The sequence below is a fragment of the Lemur catta genome, chromosome 15 (assembly GCF_020740605.2).
Source record: "Lemur catta isolate mLemCat1 chromosome 15, mLemCat1.pri, whole genome shotgun sequence".
Lineage (NCBI taxonomy): Eukaryota > Metazoa > Chordata > Mammalia > Primates > Lemuridae > Lemur > Lemur catta.
Window position 1 is genome coordinate 15311391 of NC_059142.1, and position 19024 is coordinate 15330414.

Below are 19024 nucleotides of genomic sequence, written 5' to 3' on the forward strand. Positions count from 1 at the left end.
TGCTATTAATATTATTAGAAGTGGAAGTCCTGTTAACTCCCATCCTTTGCATGCGAATTGACACTTCCTGTCTTCCCCACTCCCATTTTGGAAGCTTGTAGACTATTCACTTTGATCCTAGTGATTAGAAATTTCATAGTGATTGCCTTGGGGTAGGTTTATTTTTATTCACTGTGCTTTGAATCTGTGTATTCAGTTCTGGAAAATTTTTAAAAATTATTACCTTGATGATTTCTTCCTCTCAGTTTCTTTGTTCTCTCTCTCCAGGGAGCTTTTATTATTCAGATGTTGAAACTTTTCATCCTCTTTTAAAATTTCTTTCTCTTCTATTGTCCATCAACTTTTCTTTTTCCTCTACTTTCTGAGAGAATTCCGCAACTTTCTGTTCCAAGCCTTCTATTGATTTAAATGAGTTTCTGGGATCATATTTTTCATTTTTAAGAGCTCTTTTCTGGCTGGGTGCAAGAGCTCACTCCTTTAATCCTAGAACTCTGGGAGGACGAGAAGGGAGGATCCCTTGAGGTCAGGAATTTGAGATCAGCTTGGGCAAGAGGGAGACCCCAAGACCCCGTCTCTACTGAAAAAAAAAAAAAAAAAGAATTCTTTTCTGGTATCTGTTTCTTTTTATGTATCATGTTATCATGTTCTTGTTTCACGGGTTCAAAATCTCCTTTGTTTTCTAAGGATGCTTATTATAAATTTGTTTTTCTTCTGCTCTCTGTGTTACTGCTTTTTTTAATTTGTTTTGCTCTGTCTGTCTCTCTCTGTTCCCTTTTTGCTCTCACTTTTGACCTTGCACTCATTCTCTCTGATGATTTTGGCTGTCTTCATTATTTAAGAGAAAGGCCCTAAAATATGATAGGAAGTTCTGTGTAGGGGTGAGGCTTATCCAATAGATGTGTCTGGGTTATTTAATTGGTTGGCCTCTAACTATTAGTATATCAATGTCTTTTCTCTTGTACATGTCCCTGTTGGTTTCCTGAGAGAAATTTTCTAATGACTGGCCTGTACCTACATCTTTACTCTGAACTTATCATCCTACCTACCTATCATCCTACCTACCTCAGCACCATGGCACTCTCCTTCCTTCCTCAAATCCACCTGTCCACCTGTCTTCTGGATTCTATCCTCCCCTGCTTGCCTTTTATATATGTTTATTTTACTCTTCTTGGTTCTCCCTTTCTCTTCAGCCCAGTTGAGGATGAGGCCAACACAGAGAAAGGCAGTTCTAAGAGACAGAGAGATATTGAGTCCTGGAGACTTTGATCCCTGGACCACTGAGGTGCTTTCTCCTCATGGTGGCAACGTGGCTGCTGCAGCTCTTCCCAGATTTCTTCTTGGGAAACAAGGAACATTTCCTCCAGATGGCTCAGAGTAAGGTTTAGGTTCACTCATGTTGGATCAACTTGGGCTATATGCCCCTCCCCAAACCTATAACCTTGGAGGATTTAGTACACTTTTTGGCCAGATCTGGAGCTGGAGTGCAGCCCCACCCAAGGCTCATGAACTGAGAGAGGGTTGAAGGTATGGTTCCTCAAGGGAAATCAGAGTTATGTAGGGTTTTGAGGGATTTGGGGATTGATAAGGAAAAGGCTGTGACCATGAGGTGGCAGTCATACATATAAACCTTATTGAGGGAAATTTTGACAGGTTTGCATGCAAGGAAATCCCTCACAGCCAGAGACTGGAACAGGGGCTATGGGACCCTGACCAGAGTCACTACTCAGAAGGGCATGAGGGCAAGGGAAATCCCAAAGGAGAGGGAAATCGGAGAGGGCACTTGTTTTTAGGTGATGCTGCTCAGCGTGTGGCAGGCAGTCTCCAGGTCAGAGGGCTCCAGGAAGCAGCCTTGGCTAGAAGTCTTATAGCCACAAGGCTATCTTGTTTATGGTTGGCAGATGTTGGGTGAGTTTTTGCAGGATATGCAGAACAGCAAGGCTCTAAATGGCTGAAAATCTGCTAATTTGGGCTATTTTTAAAGTAATTGGATGTGTAAAAAATTGAGTTTGATGGCCAGCAGGCTTTTTAGCTAACAGGTCTGAGCCTGCAGTGAAGAGAAAACAACCTTGGGGCCAATGCACAGAGGTCGTCTTTGGCTCACTTATATAACATGTTACCAAAAGAAGGAGCAATGCCAAGCTGTTTACAAAGCAGTGTGGCGACAGGGCACTCCTATATGTAGTTGAATGGAAAAGACAAGGTGAAGAGCACCAAGATGTAAGATTGTATCCATGTAGTATAGAAGTCATGATTAGAATGAGAAAAAACTCCTGGACAAAGTGGAATCAGAAACCTCTCTTTCTGCTTCTTGGATTATATAGATTGCCAATGGTGATGGGAGAGAGTTTCAAAAGCTAGTTGGCTTGGGTCTAGGTTACCTGAACAAATCATGAGGCACTGGGGTTGGGTGGGCATGGACTCCTCTTTTGCCAACACATATAGGCTACATCAGGGAGGGGTGATGGCATGGTGAAAATTAGACTATTGTTAAGAAAGGGAGATGGGTGATGAGTGATATATACTGATCAAGCTTTGATCAAATGAACATTCTGTGCCCAATACAGAGCTCCTGGGTGTATTGCCTCTGAACTCTGTCTTTATCCCATTTCCTTCACCTCGAACTTGAATTATTGAATATATGCCTTAGTTTTCCTCATGACATGCTATTGAAAGGCAGAGAGAGCCCATGGCTTCTGTTTCTTTTTATCTATTTCCTAGAATGGATGCATGGCAATAAATGAAAACAGGAAGCACATTAAAACCTCGGCATTCTCTGGAGTGAATTATTAGGTAGGGTATACTCAGTCTATGTTGGCCAATGAGTCAAATTTTTACTATCTTTGCATTAGATTTTCATATAAGGAAGGATGAGCTTTGCTTTCTGAGACCTAAATGTCCATTTGCAGTTTGGAGGTAGAAAGAGGTATGAAATTAGATGCAGACATCAGAATCCGTGTGCATAGTTCATCCAGAGTGGATCTCTAGTTGTTTATAGAATTATCTTCCATAGGATGCAGAACAAAATCAAAGAGGTGGAATAACTGGCCTTCCTGAAGTGGAGGGGAGTTGAGGGTTAGGGTAGCAGTGAGGAGGGATGCAGCATTTGTTCATTCAGAAAGTATTTCTTGATGGCTACCATGTGTGCCAGGTTCTGGGGAAATTTCAAGAAAAAATACTTAAATTCTTGATCTCATGGAGAAGTCTGTCTAATCTAGAGGGGGAAAAGGTAACAGGGCATCTCAGGTATGAGCACAGCTAAACTGAGGTGCCTGAGCTCCCAGACAGTCTAATACTTGGATACATCTTCAAATTGATATTCTTTATACATTTATTCAAATACTGTTTACTGTGGAGTGTCAAGTAGATTTTCAGTTAATAATAATTGCACATCTCTCTCCTTTGGCTACCATTAATGGACTTAATACTTACATTGAACATATTGTTTTAACTTTGTTGAAATTCTTTTATGTTTTTGCCACTATTTATGTCTGAATACCACTAATTATACTCCTTAAGGATAGAGGAAGTTTATATAAATATAGTTTTAAAGTTTTATCAAAATATGTATGAAAATTATTGTTTTCCTGGCATTCACATCAGCAAAACACTTTCCATTTATTCTCTTCAGTTTTCTTTTGTGATTTTCCAAACCAGATATGTTTTCAAGATGCAGATTAAAGTGTTTACAATTTGGATAGTAGGAAAAAAAATAAATTGTTCTTACTAAAAGCCACTATACTGACAGCTGTTCAGTTTTAGAATTTTAGCCTACTTCACCTGCTATATTTGAATGACTAATACCTGGCTGATGTCAGGGCTGGTGACATGTGTTTATTTCCACATGTATGCCACAAAATATTAAATGAAAGTAGGTCAGCATTGTCAAGAAGAGTTTTTAAAATTTTCACTGGAGGGCTCTGTATATTTCATCAGGAATGGGCAGTGAGTTTGCATTTGCTAGTTATGAAAGGAGTCACATGAGGAAATCTGAGTGGGAACGTTGCAGTGATGCTTTAGCACTTGTCATATATTGACATCCTGTCAGCTTTTTGGTTGATGTGGCCCCTAATCCAAGTTAGGTGTAAAGGGAAAGGTAGCTTGCATAGTCCTCAGGGCACTATGTAAGATAAATTGAGGATTGAGAGAAACCAGGTGGTATAGCCTTAAACAAACTGGAAAAAAAAAATGAAGACAACGTTAGAATGGATTTTCTGTCAGAATTTTTCTTCCTAGGGCTTTCCTCATCTACAAAATGAAAATTTTAACATTTGCCTCATAGGACTTTTTATTATAAAGCTTAAATGAGATAATGTATGTAAAGCTTAGTCTCCAGCTGGTCTCTAAATGAATGGAAATAAATGGGAGTTGTTGTTGTTATTATGTAACAATAGTAAAGCCATACTGATTTACAAATGGAAGGATTTAGGATGGAAGGGAAAACCCGGACCTTAAACACATTTTTTGTATTTATAATAATTTAATATGTGTATAAACTAAACATCACAAATCAGTGGGGTTAGGGTGGGGAAAGGATTATTCAATAAATAATGTTGAGAATATTGATTGTCTATTTGAAAAAAATGCTCATGGATACATATATTATAAAAAGGTACCAAAATAAATGCAGGATAGATGAATATTCTAGGCACACAAGCAAAGGAAGAAGGCACAAAGGAAAAAAGATCAATAGATTTGACTACATACTACCCGAAGTGATCTACAGAGTCAATGTAATCCCCATCAAAATACATTGTATTTCACAGATCTAGAAAAATTAAAAATTAATTCTATGCTTTGTTTGGAACCAGAAAAGATCCCAAGGAGCCAAAGCAATCCTAAGCAAAAAGAACAAATCTGGAGGCATCACATTACCAGACTTGAAACTATACTTCAAGGATATAGTAAACAAAATAGAATGGTATTGGTACAAAAATAGAGTCATAGACCAATGGAACAGAATAGAGAACCCAAATACAAAACCATCCACCTATAGCCACTGATCTTCAACAAAGCAGATAACAATGCACACTAGGGAAATGAAGCCCTATTCAGTAAATGGTTCTGGGAAAACTGGATAGCCACATGCAAAAGAATGAAACAGGACTCCTATCTTTCACCACTCACCAAAATTAGTTCAAGATGGATAAAAGACTTAAAATATAAGGCATGAAACCCTAAGAATTCTAGAGGAAAATGTAGGAAAAACTCTTCTAGATACCAGCCTAGGCAAAGAATTTATGAATAAAACCCCAATGGCAATCACAGTAATAACAAAAATAAATACATGGGATTTGATTAAACTAAAAAGCTTCTGCACAGCTAAGGAAATAATCAATAGAGAAAATAGACAAACTACAGAATGGGAGAAAATATTTGCAAGCTATATATCTGATAAGGGGCCAAAATCCAGAATCTACAAAGAACTCAAGCAAATCAGCAATAAAAAAACAAGCAACCCCATTAAAAAGTGGGCAAAACATATGAATGCAACTTTTCAAAAGAAAAGAGACAAATGGCCAATAAACATATGAAAAAATGCTCAACATAACTAATCATCAGGGAAATGCAAATTAAAACCACAATGAAATATCACCAGACCCTTGTTAGAATGGCTTTTATTAAAAGTCTAAAAACAACAGATGTTGGTGTGGATGCAAAGAAAAAGGAACACTTATACACTGTTGGTGGGACTGCAAATTAGTACAACCTCTATGGAAAACAATATGGAGATTGCTCAAAGAACTGAAAGTAAACTTACCATTTGATCCAGCAATCCCACTACTGGGTATCTACCCAAAGGAGAAAAGAGTCATTTTATCAAAAAGACAACCTGCACTCGAATATTTATTGCAGCACAATTCACAATTGTAAAGATGTGAAATCAATCCAAGTGCCCATCAATTCATGAGTGGATTAACAAAATGTGGTGTACATACACCATGGAGTATTATACAGCCTTAAAAGGATGAATTAATTCCTTTTACAACAATTTGGATGGAACTGGAGACCATTCACCTAAGTGAAGTATCACCAAAATGGAAAAAAAAACACCACATGTACTCATCATTAAACTGGGACTAACCAATGAGCACACATGTGCACAAAGGAATAGAAAACTTAGTGGAAATCAAACAGTGGGGATGAAGAGGAAGTGAGGGGCAAAACCTACCTAATGGGTACAATGAACACTATGTGGGTGATGAGCACACTCATAGCTGTGACTCAAGCATTACAAAAGCAATCCATGTAACCAAAGACATTTGCACCTGTTTAATACTTTGAAATAAAAAATTAAACATTTAAAAAAGAACCATCTTCTCCTTTACAGCTACTCTCTGGCAATAGAATATATTCCTTAAAGACATTAATATTTCCTTGAAGCAGTCAATCCCTGATCTTCTCATAAAGGGGAAAAAATTGTCTTTTCTAGGACAAATATTTCATAGTTTGTTTGGATTACAAATGAAGCTTGAAAAAGACATGAACAAAACTTTTGCTGAAGATAGGGGTCATTCTTCTAGTCAAGGAGTGAATGGGTCTATTATTTTTGCCAAATATATCCCTCAATGAGAAAAAAAAAATCTTTGTTGAATAAATTCCAGCCTGAAAAATGAAAAAAAACAAAAGATTTGACACTACATACACATTTCTTAAAACTTATGAAAAATTTACTTAAGATAAAAGGCAGAAAACAAACTTGGAGAAATATTTGCACAAAATATGAAAAGGTTAGTATTTTTACCCTGTAAAGATCTATTAGAAATACACACAAAAACATGAGATATTGGTGGATAAATAAGCCAAGAACGTAAAGGCAATTTACAAAGGGACAAATGGAAACACAGTTAACAGCAGAAAATATTCAGCTTCACTAGTAAGCAGAAGGAACAAAGCAAAATTTTTATGCACTTTTACCTCTCAAATTAGCAGTTATTAGAAATAATTAATATTTGTGATGTTATGGTGAAGTGGACATGGATCATTTCTAAATGGGAACAAAGATCATGTTAAGTGAAATAAGCCAAGCACAAATATTGCGTGTCCTCACTCACATGTAGGAGCTAAAAATGTGGATCTCATGAAGACAGAGAGTAGACTGGTGGTTACCAGAGGCTGAGAAGGGGAGGCAGGAGGGGGGATGAAGAGATGTTGATTAATGGGCGCACATATACTGTTTGAAAGAAGAAATAAGACCTAGTGTTAGATAGATCAGTAGGGTGATTGCAGTTTACAATAACCTATTACACATTTCAAAATAGCTAGAAGAGAAACATTGGAATCGTTCTAGTATAAAGAAAAGAAAAAATATTTAAGGTGATGGATATACTAAGTACACTGACTTGCTCTTTCCAAATTATATGACTGTATTAAATTATCACATGTACTACTAAACTATATACATTTATTATGCATCAATTTACAAAAGGCACTATTTTGGAAAGAAAACAATAAATGGAGACAAAGCTGTCACCTCCTGTTGGTAGATAGTTTAGTAATATGTATCAAGAGTCCTAAAATATTCATATCTTATATTAAAATATCTCCTTCACAAGAGTATAAAAAGCTATTACATATTTAGAAAACTTAATAAAAAGGCAGAAACTCTAATTTTTAAAAGACTGTAAAAGTCTTCTCTAGAAATAACACCTGAATAAATGGATAGATCATACCATGTCCCTATCTGGAAAGATCCAATATTGTAAAGCTGTCAGTTCTTCCCAAATCATATAAATTAACACAGTTCTAATTAAAATTCCAGTGAGAAAAACGATTCCATAGATAAACTGAAAGAGAAAATACCTGAAACTAATCAAAACCATTTGGGAGGAAAAAGAATACTGAGGAGAAATTTCCAGAATGAGATGCAAATATGTATTATAAAGCTACAGTGATTGAAACATTGTGATACTGACACAGAATGGTGTGACAGAATATCAAGTTCAGAAGGAGATATGATGTATATAAATGTATCTAAACATTTAATATTTGATAAAAGGAGGCACTTTAAAGAATTTGGAACAATCCTTGGATACAAGGTATAGAGTTAAAAAAATAAAGTCGTATCCCTATATCATATCATGTACTAAAATGAATTTTGGATATAAAAATATAAAAAATAAAATAATAGAAATAGTAAAAAATATAGATATTTTTATAAACTTGAGAAAGGGAAAACAGTTTCCAGTGTGACTGTAAAGAGAAATCATAGAGTAAAATGCTTATATACTTGACTACATGAAATACAAAGGTCTGTAGATCAAAAACATCATTTGCGTGAATGATAGACAAATTTAGTAAGGAAAATATTTGCAGCATTTATGACAAAGAGTTAATACTTGCATTAATATGAGAAGAAAATCTCGGCCTCACTCACAATATAGAAAAATGCAAACTCAAATAGCAACGGGCTGATCACATTGTAAAGTTGTTTTAAAATTATAATACCTAGGGTTGGTTAGAGTTAGGAAAGTGGCCGTCTCACATTGAATTGGTAGGAAAGTCAAATGGTACGTCTGTCTAGTGGACAGTTTGACAATGTTTGTAAAAGTGTTGAAAATATACATATACATATGGTCCATTCAAGGAAACAACTATGCAAGGACATGTCAAACTATTGCTCTTTTTTTTCTTTTTTTTTTTTGAGACAGAATCTCACTCTGTTGCCCAGGCTATAGTGCCGTGGCATCAGCCTAGCTCACAGCATTCTCAAACTCCTGGGCTCAAGTGATCCTCCTGCCTCAGCCTCCCAAGTAGCAGGCACTACAGGCATGTGCCACCATGCCCGGCTAATTTTTTCTATATATTTTTAGTTGTCCAGTTAATTGCTTTCTATTTTTTTAGTAGAGATGGAGTCTCACTCTTGCTCAGGCTGGTCTTGAACTCCTGAGCTCAAACAATCCTCCCGCCTTGGCCTCCCAGGGTGCTAGGATTACAGGCGTGAGCCACGGCACCAGGCCTAACGATTGTTCTTAATAGTGAAAAACTGGAAACAACCTAAAGGGTCAAGATAGGAGGCTGGGCCGGGCACGGTGGCTCACGCCTGTGATCCTAGCACCTTGGGAGGCAGAGGGGGGAGGATCGCTTGAGCTCAGGAGTTTGAGACCAGCCTGAGCAAGAGCGTGATCCTGTCTCTACTGAAAATAGAAAAATTAGCCAGATATGGTGGCGCATGCCTGTAATCCCAGCTACTCGGGAGGCTGAGGCAGGAGGATTGCTTGAGCCCAGGAGTTTGAGGTTGCTGTGAGCTAGGCTGATGCCACGGCACTCTAGTCTGGGCAACAGAGCGAGACTCAAAAAAAAAAAAAAAGGGAATTGATTAAAGAAATCATGATACAATTATAAAACGATATATAGCCATTGCAAACAATAATGCAGATGTACTTATTAATATAGGATTAAAAATAAGCAGGCTGTGTTAGGAAGAAGAGCGGAAGAACAAGAGAGTTCTGGGTGTGAAGGAGCGTGAGACATGCAATACCAGGAAGCACAGGAAGGGGAGGCGACTGTTCCCAGGGGCAGACTCATGCCCAGGCCTTCTTGCTTTGAACACATCTTCCTGCTGGTCACACTTGGCTAATGAGGCTTGCTAATGAGATACTGACACCACCCATCACTAATTGGCCTCCTCCGCTCTCTAAGGTCCCAGTTTCTTTCAGACTAAGGAGCAGAAAGAAGGTAAACCTTTTCCTGGGCGTGGCTTCCCTCTGGCCTTATTAGCAGAGATGCAGAAGACAATCGGCAAATCCCCAGCCTTCCCTCAGCCCCCTAGGCCGCATTACCCTGAGCTGTCATCTGGGAGCTAATTAGAGGATGCTATGCTGTCTGTGGAACTTGTGGGGACTTCATCCCCCGATCCTGGCCCTGGCTGTCTCTGTGGGAACCTTCCTTCCAGGAGTTGCTAGATAGGTATCTCCCGAGGCCCTGCTGAGCAGGGGAAGTTGGCAAAGTTTATCAGTTAGTTGTCTCTTGTCTAATACACCAAAAAATACTGCAGTGTTTGGGGACCCAAGAGATTAATCATGCTCCCTCCCATTGTTGGGGAGGAGGGGACAGGCAGCTTTTGCATGTCTGAGTCCTTTGCTGGCATATTCAAGGGACATGAGGACTAGTGTGGTACAGAGGGCATAGGGCTGGGGTTTTAGGGGTGGGGGGTAAATCTGTGCTCTGGTCCTTACTAGATAGGGGCCACAAACTCTAGAAATACAGTAATTCTTTCAACTCAAAATCCAGTGGAATTTTAACATCTTCTACGCTGTACTTGTCAATTCAAAAATTCTGTATCTCAATCATTTAATGCTCAGGATAATCATTTGAAGTGCATGTTATGATTTCATAGATGAGAAAACTGGGGCCCAAAGAGAAGAGCTGACCTGCCCCATGTCACAGCCAGTAAGGAGTAGTTTTAGCCCAGAACCAGGTCTCCTAACTTCTCACTTCTCAGCTGTCTTCACTTGACCACAGCTGACTTAATGCAACAAGGTGCATGGGCCTCCCAGCTTGCTGCCTGCCCCATAGAAGATGCTGGATTCATATTTATCTTCCTTTATAGTCTAGCCTGGACAACTACCTGTAAATACCAAATAAAGGTTTGAACACTCTTAGGGCCCTGATATTTTTATGTTCCCAGATTCTACAAACATAAACTCTTAAAAACAAGGTTAAATATTTTCTGGCTGATGTTCCAAGACTCTTTTCCAAGCTCCTTTCTTTCTGTTTCAATTATTGGTACCTCTCATCGTCACATCTCTGCCTGGCTCACTGCTACCACCTCCGATTTGAGCGTCTCTCTAGTTGATGAAGCCCAAGAACCAGCTTCTGCCCATCAGAGATCCACTGTGCACGAGTCGTTCCTGGGTTCATCCATCCTGTTCAGCTCCATTGCCTGCCCCTTGCATTGCCCATAGTCCCTTAAACCCCCTCACCTTTGGCATCCTGTGTGAACCTGAATATTTGTCATGTACTAGGTGAATGAAAAAAGCCTGAGATACTCGGAAGGGACTAATTTTTCAGATAAAGAATCAAGACTTTAAAAGATCTGTAATCTACAGCAGTAGAGGCTAGATTAGAACCTGGGTCTTCATGTATTGTGTTTAGGGCTTTCTTCCTTCCATTGTATTGCCTTTTGCATTTCTGAGACACATTGTACCTACAGTCAGTATCGCTCTGTTTAGTTTTGAATTCTCCAGTGATTAACTAGAGGCAGGGAGGGAGACACAGACACCAGGCTGGGCTATGGCACTGGGAGGCTGCTCCACCTTCTAACTCCGTGGCCTCCAGCAAGTCACTGAGCCTGTCTGTACCTTTTATTTGTGAGGATAATAAAAGATGGCCTTCTTACTCTCCAATCCTGGCCCTGGTTGTCACTGTGGATGACATTCAACTGTACTGTTGTAGAATCTAAATGAAAACATAGATTTTAGAGTGCTTTGTAAATAATGTTATGTGCTGATAGAATCATAGGAGAAAACAGATGAGTGTTATATTTCTCCCGAGTCCTAATAGCTCCTTTCTCAGTGCTGGACACGTGGGAAGGCTCTGGGTGGTAGGTTGCATGTGGGAGAAGAAGGTATTGTTGGGATGTGTGAGGTCATCTCCAAGTACACATATGTAGATGTCCAAAGTGTATAAATGACATCTGCCGATCCTCAAAGGTTCTCAAGTGTGCTGAGGACTGATAATGTCTGAAACCAAGTTTCTTTGGACACGAGCTATCTGAAGTTAGGGTGGCTGGAGCAAAATATTGCTAGAAGTTCCTTTTAGTGTCAGGAATCCATGAGCTTATTACATATCTGTATCAATCACACATCTGTTCCAACCAAGATTAGTCACTCCCTTTGACTGGAATTAGATAAAAATATTCAAAACTAAGCAACAGGGCAGGAGTCCTGGGAGGAAGGGATGATGGTGGTGCAGGATGAGGGCTGGTGTGGAATGGAGGCTGAGATTTCAATCTTCAGGGCTGGGAGATGAGGGTGAGACCATCCACTAGGGGTATTCCCTTAAGGGTAAAGATAATGACTTCTTTTCTGGCTCATAATGCAGAAGCGAGGGATGGACAAGATGACCAATGACTTCCTCACGTCTCTTCCAGGCTTCTGAATCTTGATCAAGCGAACACCATGGCCTTTTATTGGATGGATGGACCAACTTGCTAGTTTCCTCAAAGGTGAGGCTGACAGAGGACACTCTGAAGGCTGGAGAGAAAGTACCACAGGCCACTCACCCCCGCATTTTCACCATTAGCACTTTAAAAAAAATTTATTTTATTTTTTTAAATTATAGAACTCAGAGAAAAGCTTCAAATAATACCAAAGCAAGTGGTAAAAACTGTAAGTCCTTCTCCATTTTCCACTACCCATCCAGTTCTTTCCCCTCCACAGAGGGCGTCACCGTGCACAGCTGGGGGTCGTCCTCCAGGACTTTCCCTCCAGACACTTGTGGCATCGTCAGCACTTTCTACATTTAGCAATATGTGCTGTATATCTTCATGTCAACAAAGTCACTCTTCTTTTTAAACAAAAAATAGGCTTTTTATTAAAATTATTTACACAAAGCGCGAATTATTTATTTATATATAGCAGAGTTAAAAATTATTCACTTTAAAACGTGAATTAAGAAAAGACAAACACTTTGGCATAACTTATGACCCTCTCTTTATTATTATCCCACCCCTCTGTGATACGCTCCCAGTCCTTGCATATTACAGGATGTGCTAATTGAATGCTCTCTCTCTAATTTTTTGCAAGAAGGAGACACTTCATTGGTTTTAGTTTCAGGCGTTTTTTTTTGTTTGTTTGTTTGTTTTGTTTTTTGAGGAGAAATGATATTGCAGTTCATGCACAAAGTCACGGAGCTTCTCCCTTTTATGTCAAATTCAATGATTATCTTTATTTCATCAGAAGATTTCTCTTTTAAAAACATTTCCCTTTATATTTTTATAACATGCTAATATTGGATCCTTTAGGGTATTTTGAAAACATCTAGCAGTCTCACTGACAAAGTTCTGTTCACAGGTCATGCTTTCTATTATTAGTTAATCCACAGATTACTTGAACATCAGTTATCTGCTCAACTCTGCTGGGTTTTTGGAGGACACAGTATAAGACATGGATCCTGTCCTTAAGGAGTTATAATCTGATTGGAGAGAACAAAAGAAGCTGCAAGGAACACAGAAAAGGGTATGATGGTGTACTGCTGTGCAGGCCTCACTCTTTCAAGGAGACTGCAAACCATGAACACAAGTAAAGGGATTCACGAGTCACCTATGTGAGTGGCTGCAGTCGAGAGAGGAGGGTTGAGTGGAGAGGCCAGGAAGGAATGATGGAGGGCCTTGCACCCCTGAAAACAGTCTAGATTTGATATGGTGGAAATCAGAAAGAAAGAAATTGGTGGCCTGTGGAGGGTGAAATGACACGGGGCAGACATTGCTCCCGGGGATTAATGGAGAAGCTAGACAGCACTGAGTCGGGAGGAGCCCAGGGCTCAGAGGATGCTGCAGGAGCCTTGATGGGACAGCAGGGGTCCTGACTGGGAGGCAGCTGTCTGCCAGAGGACAAGAGTGCAAGGGTTAGAGAGCCCAGCAGAATTTGCACTGGGACCCAGTGCATGGCTGGATTTGGAGAATGACTGTGGATACTCTGTTTGGTTGGGAAATATTGTCAGGCACCTCAAGGTTCCCTGATGCCCTCGTGAAATAATTAAAAAGCATGTTGGGTGAGGTCGGTCTCAGACTTTCAACTTCTTGGCCAGGAAGTGCCTGAAGTGGTTCACAGAATAAATTGTAGAAATGGCCGCTATAACACATGACATATATTAAACAGAATGCCCAATATAAATTGGTGCATTTTGCCATTAAAAATAAAAATAAAACTGACTACTTCTTAACGCTTCTTCTCATGAAGCATATGGCGATACAAGCTCATGTTTCTGGTGGAGAGATTGTGAGAATCAGCTCAGGCACAGACAGGTACATGTGTTGTGCCTACTGATGAGTAGTAGGGAAGGGAACACTGGTTTGGGGAAAGGTGTTTGATGATGTGGTTCTGACGAAGGTGCTGGCAGGGTGCTCTAGCAGGTACCAACACCTTGCTTCTGGGGTCTGTCAAACCCAAATTTATCCTCCTAGACCTATTTCTTAAAGTAGAATCTTTAAAAAATCTGACCCATATTCTGGTACAAATACACTTTATCTAAAAAGTGGACCAGACATTTTGTTTTTATTAACATTTTAAATATATTTTAATTGAACAGTCATTAAATAAAAAAAAATGCAAAATAGTTTTTCTCCTATTTCCTGACCCACATCATAATTTTCTCCCATCTATCTTTAATTCATTTTCTATCAGCAGCTTAGATACTCTCTTACCCAACCTCTAGCCTTTCTCCCTAGTCCAAGGCAAATCATATTCTACCCTGACCAGTACTATCTACTTTCCTCCCACTCCTCGACCCAACCCTGAAAATTTCCCCTGCCCATATCCAGGCCTTCAGCATAAAAAAGTCCGGGGGGTGCTCAGGAAGGGAGGGGCATTCTGATGTCCCATCTTCTCATGTTGGGGACCTCTTCCCCGTCAGCACCCTCTTCAGGGCGCCCTGCACGTCAGGGTTCCGGAGGCTGTAAATGATCGGGTTCAGCATGGGACTGAGGATAGTGTTAAGGATCCCAATCCCCTTGTCCTTGTCTGAGGCTGAGACGGAGCCCAGACGCATGTAACTGAAGAGGCCAGTTCCATAGAAGATACAGACCACGGTGAGGTGCGAGCCACACGTGGAGAAGGCCTTCTTCCTCCCCTCAGCCGAGCGGATTCGTAACACTGCCGCTGCGACATGGGCATAGGACACTGAGATCAGGACCATGGGGACCACGCCCATGAAGGTGGCCCCCACAAAAAGCAGCTGCCCGTTGAGGTGGATGCTGGAGCAGGAGAGCTGGAAAAGAGGTGGGAGGTCACAGTAGAAGTGGTTGACCACGTTAGGGCCACAGAAGTGCAGCACAGACACGGCCACTGTGTGAGTCAGAGCATTGATGAGGGAGACAGTGCAGCAAATGCCCACCAGGGCACCCTGGACTTCACGGCTCATGCGAGTGCTGTAGGTAAGGGGCTGGCAGATGGCCAGGTAGCGGTCATAGGCCATGGCTGTCAAGAGGTGACAGTCCACCCCGGCCAGGAGGTGGAAGAAGAAGAGCTGTGAAATGCAGCCAGCATAGCTAACTCGGCACTGGTGGGCCAGGAGACACGTCAGCATGGGAGGAACGGTGACGGTGATGCACCCGATGTCCAGCAGAGACAGGTTCCCCAGGAAGTAGTACATGGGAGTGTGGAGTTTGGGCTCCACAAAGATGGCAGCCAGGATGCTGATATTCCCCCCAACTGTGACGACATAGGCAAGGAGGAAGATGGGGAAAAGGATGGGTTTTAGTCTTATATTCTCGGTCAGGCCAAGAAGGATGAACTCAGTGACAGTTGTCCTATTTCCCCAAGCACCTGGCTCCATAGGCCACTGCTGAGAGCTGTTGCAGCAGGAGATGACTTGAAGCTGTCAAAAGAGAGAGTGACACAGAATCTGTGTCTACTGGGTGCTGGAGTGATATGGCATGGACACCTACCAACTGTAATGAACACCAGCCTAGAGCTTGGCCAGGCTCCTGGAGGACCTACCATGCCAGACATTAATCCTCCAGTTGCTGGTTCAGGGAGAGAGCCAGGGGATGCCACAGAAGGGGCCGGGGCAGAGGGAAGTACTGTGGCAACTCAGGTCAGCTGTTATTTACCAACATGGTAGGAAGTGTTTCAGTATTTTAACAGCTGTTAAGGTCTTATCAGTGACTGAATAGCATCTCTGACTAGCTCAATGAGTACAGCAACATATGAGGTTCTAGAAAGCACAATATATGGAGCAACGTAAAAGCAGAGTAGGAGGACAAGAGCCCATGAAATCAACAGAAATACAAAAGAGACTGAGGAAAGAAAGGAGCAAGGAGCAGGCCAAAGGACAGAAATACAGAGAAGCTAACAATTGAAGGTGTGAAGGCAATTTAAGAGAGTACTAACAACGTTTTTGAAGTGTATACTGTGAGTATTATGTTAAACACATCATATTTATTTTCTCACTTAATTATCACAAAAATCTGTGGGGTAATTAATATTATCTCTGTGAATCAAGACATTGAGGATTAGAAAGTTTAAGGAGCCCAAGTTCATAAAGCTCTTGACAGAGTTGGGTCTCAAACGTGGGACTGTCTGACCCCCAAGTCCACATCTTAACACTATATTGCCTCTTCAGGAGTGTGGACATACATTGTTATTGAGGCTTTATAAATGATAGCGTATATGATAAAGAGAAGAATGGTATTCCTACAGCCTTTAGGTAGGTAGGCTTTAGGAGGAATTAGCATCACTGCAGTAGTTCAAGGAAGTCAGTATTCCATCCATTCATCTTTTCATTCAACAATCAGTTGTTGAATGTTGTAGGATTGTGGATATATTTTGACGGTAGAACTAACACACTGGGCACGAGGTGTGAAAGAAAGAGAAGGTGCAAGGATGATTCTAAGGTTCTTGGCCTGAGCGTCTGGAAAGATGTAGCTGCTATGCTAGTAAATGACATGGAGAAGACAGATGATCTCTGTGTGTGCACACGTGTGTGTGGGTGGCGGGGTGAGGGGGAGAGCAGGAGCTTTTCCAAGGGAAAATAGGGGACTTGAAATCCCAGGGAACATTTTTCTGCCTTATTCCCTATCATGTGTGGTGGCAGTTACGGTTTTCTTACAGGTACCTGGGCAATTGAGGGGTGAACTCTTGAAAACAAAAGTCCTTCGGGTGTGATGGGGACAGGTGGCTCTGGAGAGGTGTGTTTGAGGCCCCCTTTTTCTGGACTTTTGCATATGCAGGGCCATCCTCCCTCCATGGCTGCACTAGTGCTCTTTTCTGTCTAAAACTCTCTTCTCCTTCCACACATCAAACTCCACCATTCAAGGCTCAATCCTGGGTCACTGTCCCATCTCCATGAGAAAGTTGTCCTTATGCACCCCAGTCTTAATTGACATTCCCTCCTCTGATGTCCTAGGGAATTAATAACCTGAATCATTCTGAGACTTGCATACAGGGAAAGGGACAGGGAACGGGACAGGGAACCGAACCATTAATAGGAGTAGCTTGGCCAGAGTCACACCGAGGGCCACTTGAAATTGGTAACACAAGACAAAGAGTGTAGATTAGGCTAATAAGCTACCACAGGAGACCCTGCACTGTTCCCAACACCCCATCCTGTCCTATTCTACAAAACTATTGGCTATTTATTGGGCTCAAACTCTGTAGGATCAATGCTGACCTGCAGTGTGAGTGCCAGCCTCTCACAGGTTGTACCTTCCTTTCCAGAATCTACCTTCCGACTGGGACTGCTACCAATCCCCTCAGAGGGAAGCCAGTGACTGGCCCCTCACACATCGTATGCTCAGGTTATATTTTCTATCACAACCCCAGGCTTGGGCAAACTTCAGCTCTACCAAGGGCTGCACTCAGATACTTGGCAGAGTGGCAATAGCCACATTGCCCTAAACAGGAGATGCATGTCCCTTGGAGACCCACCTCCAGAATGCTGGAGGTGGAGCAGGGATCATGGTTTCTGCAGCAAATGCAGCTTTCCTGGTCAGGGTGCTGTGGAAGCAACAAGGTAAGGAGAAAAGGTACTCTTGCCTTCAAGATCACAGTCTAGTTGGGCAGGAAGACTCCCAAACATGGAGTTCTCAGGGAGGGTGACAGCCTGCCTGCCTGGATTCAGAATGACCTAGGAATAAGACAGCTTTGGAAGAACTCGGGGGAGGAGAGAGCAAATCCAGGAAGACAGGGCTCTCTGGGCTCAGGAAACAGGACCCTGGACAGGAGACATCCCAGTCTGATGAAAGAGACAGGACATGTAGGTAACAGGGATTTTAGATTTCATCAGTGTCAGGAAGTTAAGGAGGGCAAACTAACAAACGTCCTTAATGAAGGAAGAGGAGGGCTTGCCGATAGATAACAAGGGAATTTCTCCATTTACTAAAATAGAAGATAGAGAAAAAAATAACAGATTCTTAACCACTCTGTATAGAAAAAGTATAGGAAAAAGACCTTCTCTGAGCATAGCAGGAAGAAAGAAATCACTCCACACGTACTATTCCAGTTCATTTCCCTCTGAAGTTAAGGATGGATTTTCTTGGGGGATTGGGGGAATCTTGTTTAGGGGATGAGGAGGTTGGCTGTGAGGAAGGAAGCAGGAATCCGAAATAGTCATGACTGCCGATGCAAGAGCCTGATAAATCTCAGCCCTTCTTTCTCTCTTTCTGTAACAAGCAAACAGGCAATGATCCCTTCCAAACAGCTCATTTCTTCCTGTTCTTTGGTTGGTCCACCCCCCACTTCTCCCATCATCTCCACCCTGCCTGTCCATGCAAGGTGCACTTTACCCCAGGTCTTGTAGTCCAGTTTGCTCGGAACAGTTCCTTCTCTCCACAGAGACATGCAAAGTCTCTCTCTCTCTCTCTCTCTGTCTCTCTCTGTCTCTCTCTCTCTCTCTCCCCCCACCCCCCTTGGTATATAAGGACAATTCAGCACAGTGGACAGAGTTCCAAAGTTGGAGTTCAGATGTTTGTGTTATTTGTGTTATGACCAAGTTTCTACTACTAACTGGCATTGGGACCTTGGAGAAAGGAAAAAAGAAGGAAGCAAAGATGGATAGAAGGCAGGCAGGAAGGCAGGCAGGCAAAGAAAACACTACACTAATGTTTACTTGAAAATAAGCCTTCTGTCAGAAAGTCATTCCATTTACCTCCACTATATGTCACTCCAGTAAAACTTGACAAAAGTTCTTGAAGATGAGTAATCATTTTTAAAATGAGAAAGGTGAGGCTCAAAACAGTTGACTTGTTTAAGGTCAGACTGTCAGAGTTAGTTCTAAATGGAGAGCGTGTTTTCTTCTGTCAGCCCCTACTGTCTCCCAAGGCCGTTGCTGTATGTATATGTATGTACACACGTATGATATATGT

General features: G+C 41.4%; 1 protein-coding gene across 1 annotated transcript; it reads right to left on the minus strand.

Annotated features, from left to right (window-relative positions):
• Positions 1 to 14547: 14547 nt before the first annotated feature.
• On the minus strand, positions 14548 to 15495 carry LOC123620657 (olfactory receptor 139). Its single transcript, XM_045526096.1, has one exon. It carries the CDS (start codon positions 15493 to 15495, stop codon positions 14548 to 14550), a length of 948 nt encoding a protein of 315 aa, XP_045382052.1.
• Positions 15496 to 19024: the final 3529 nt, after the last annotated feature.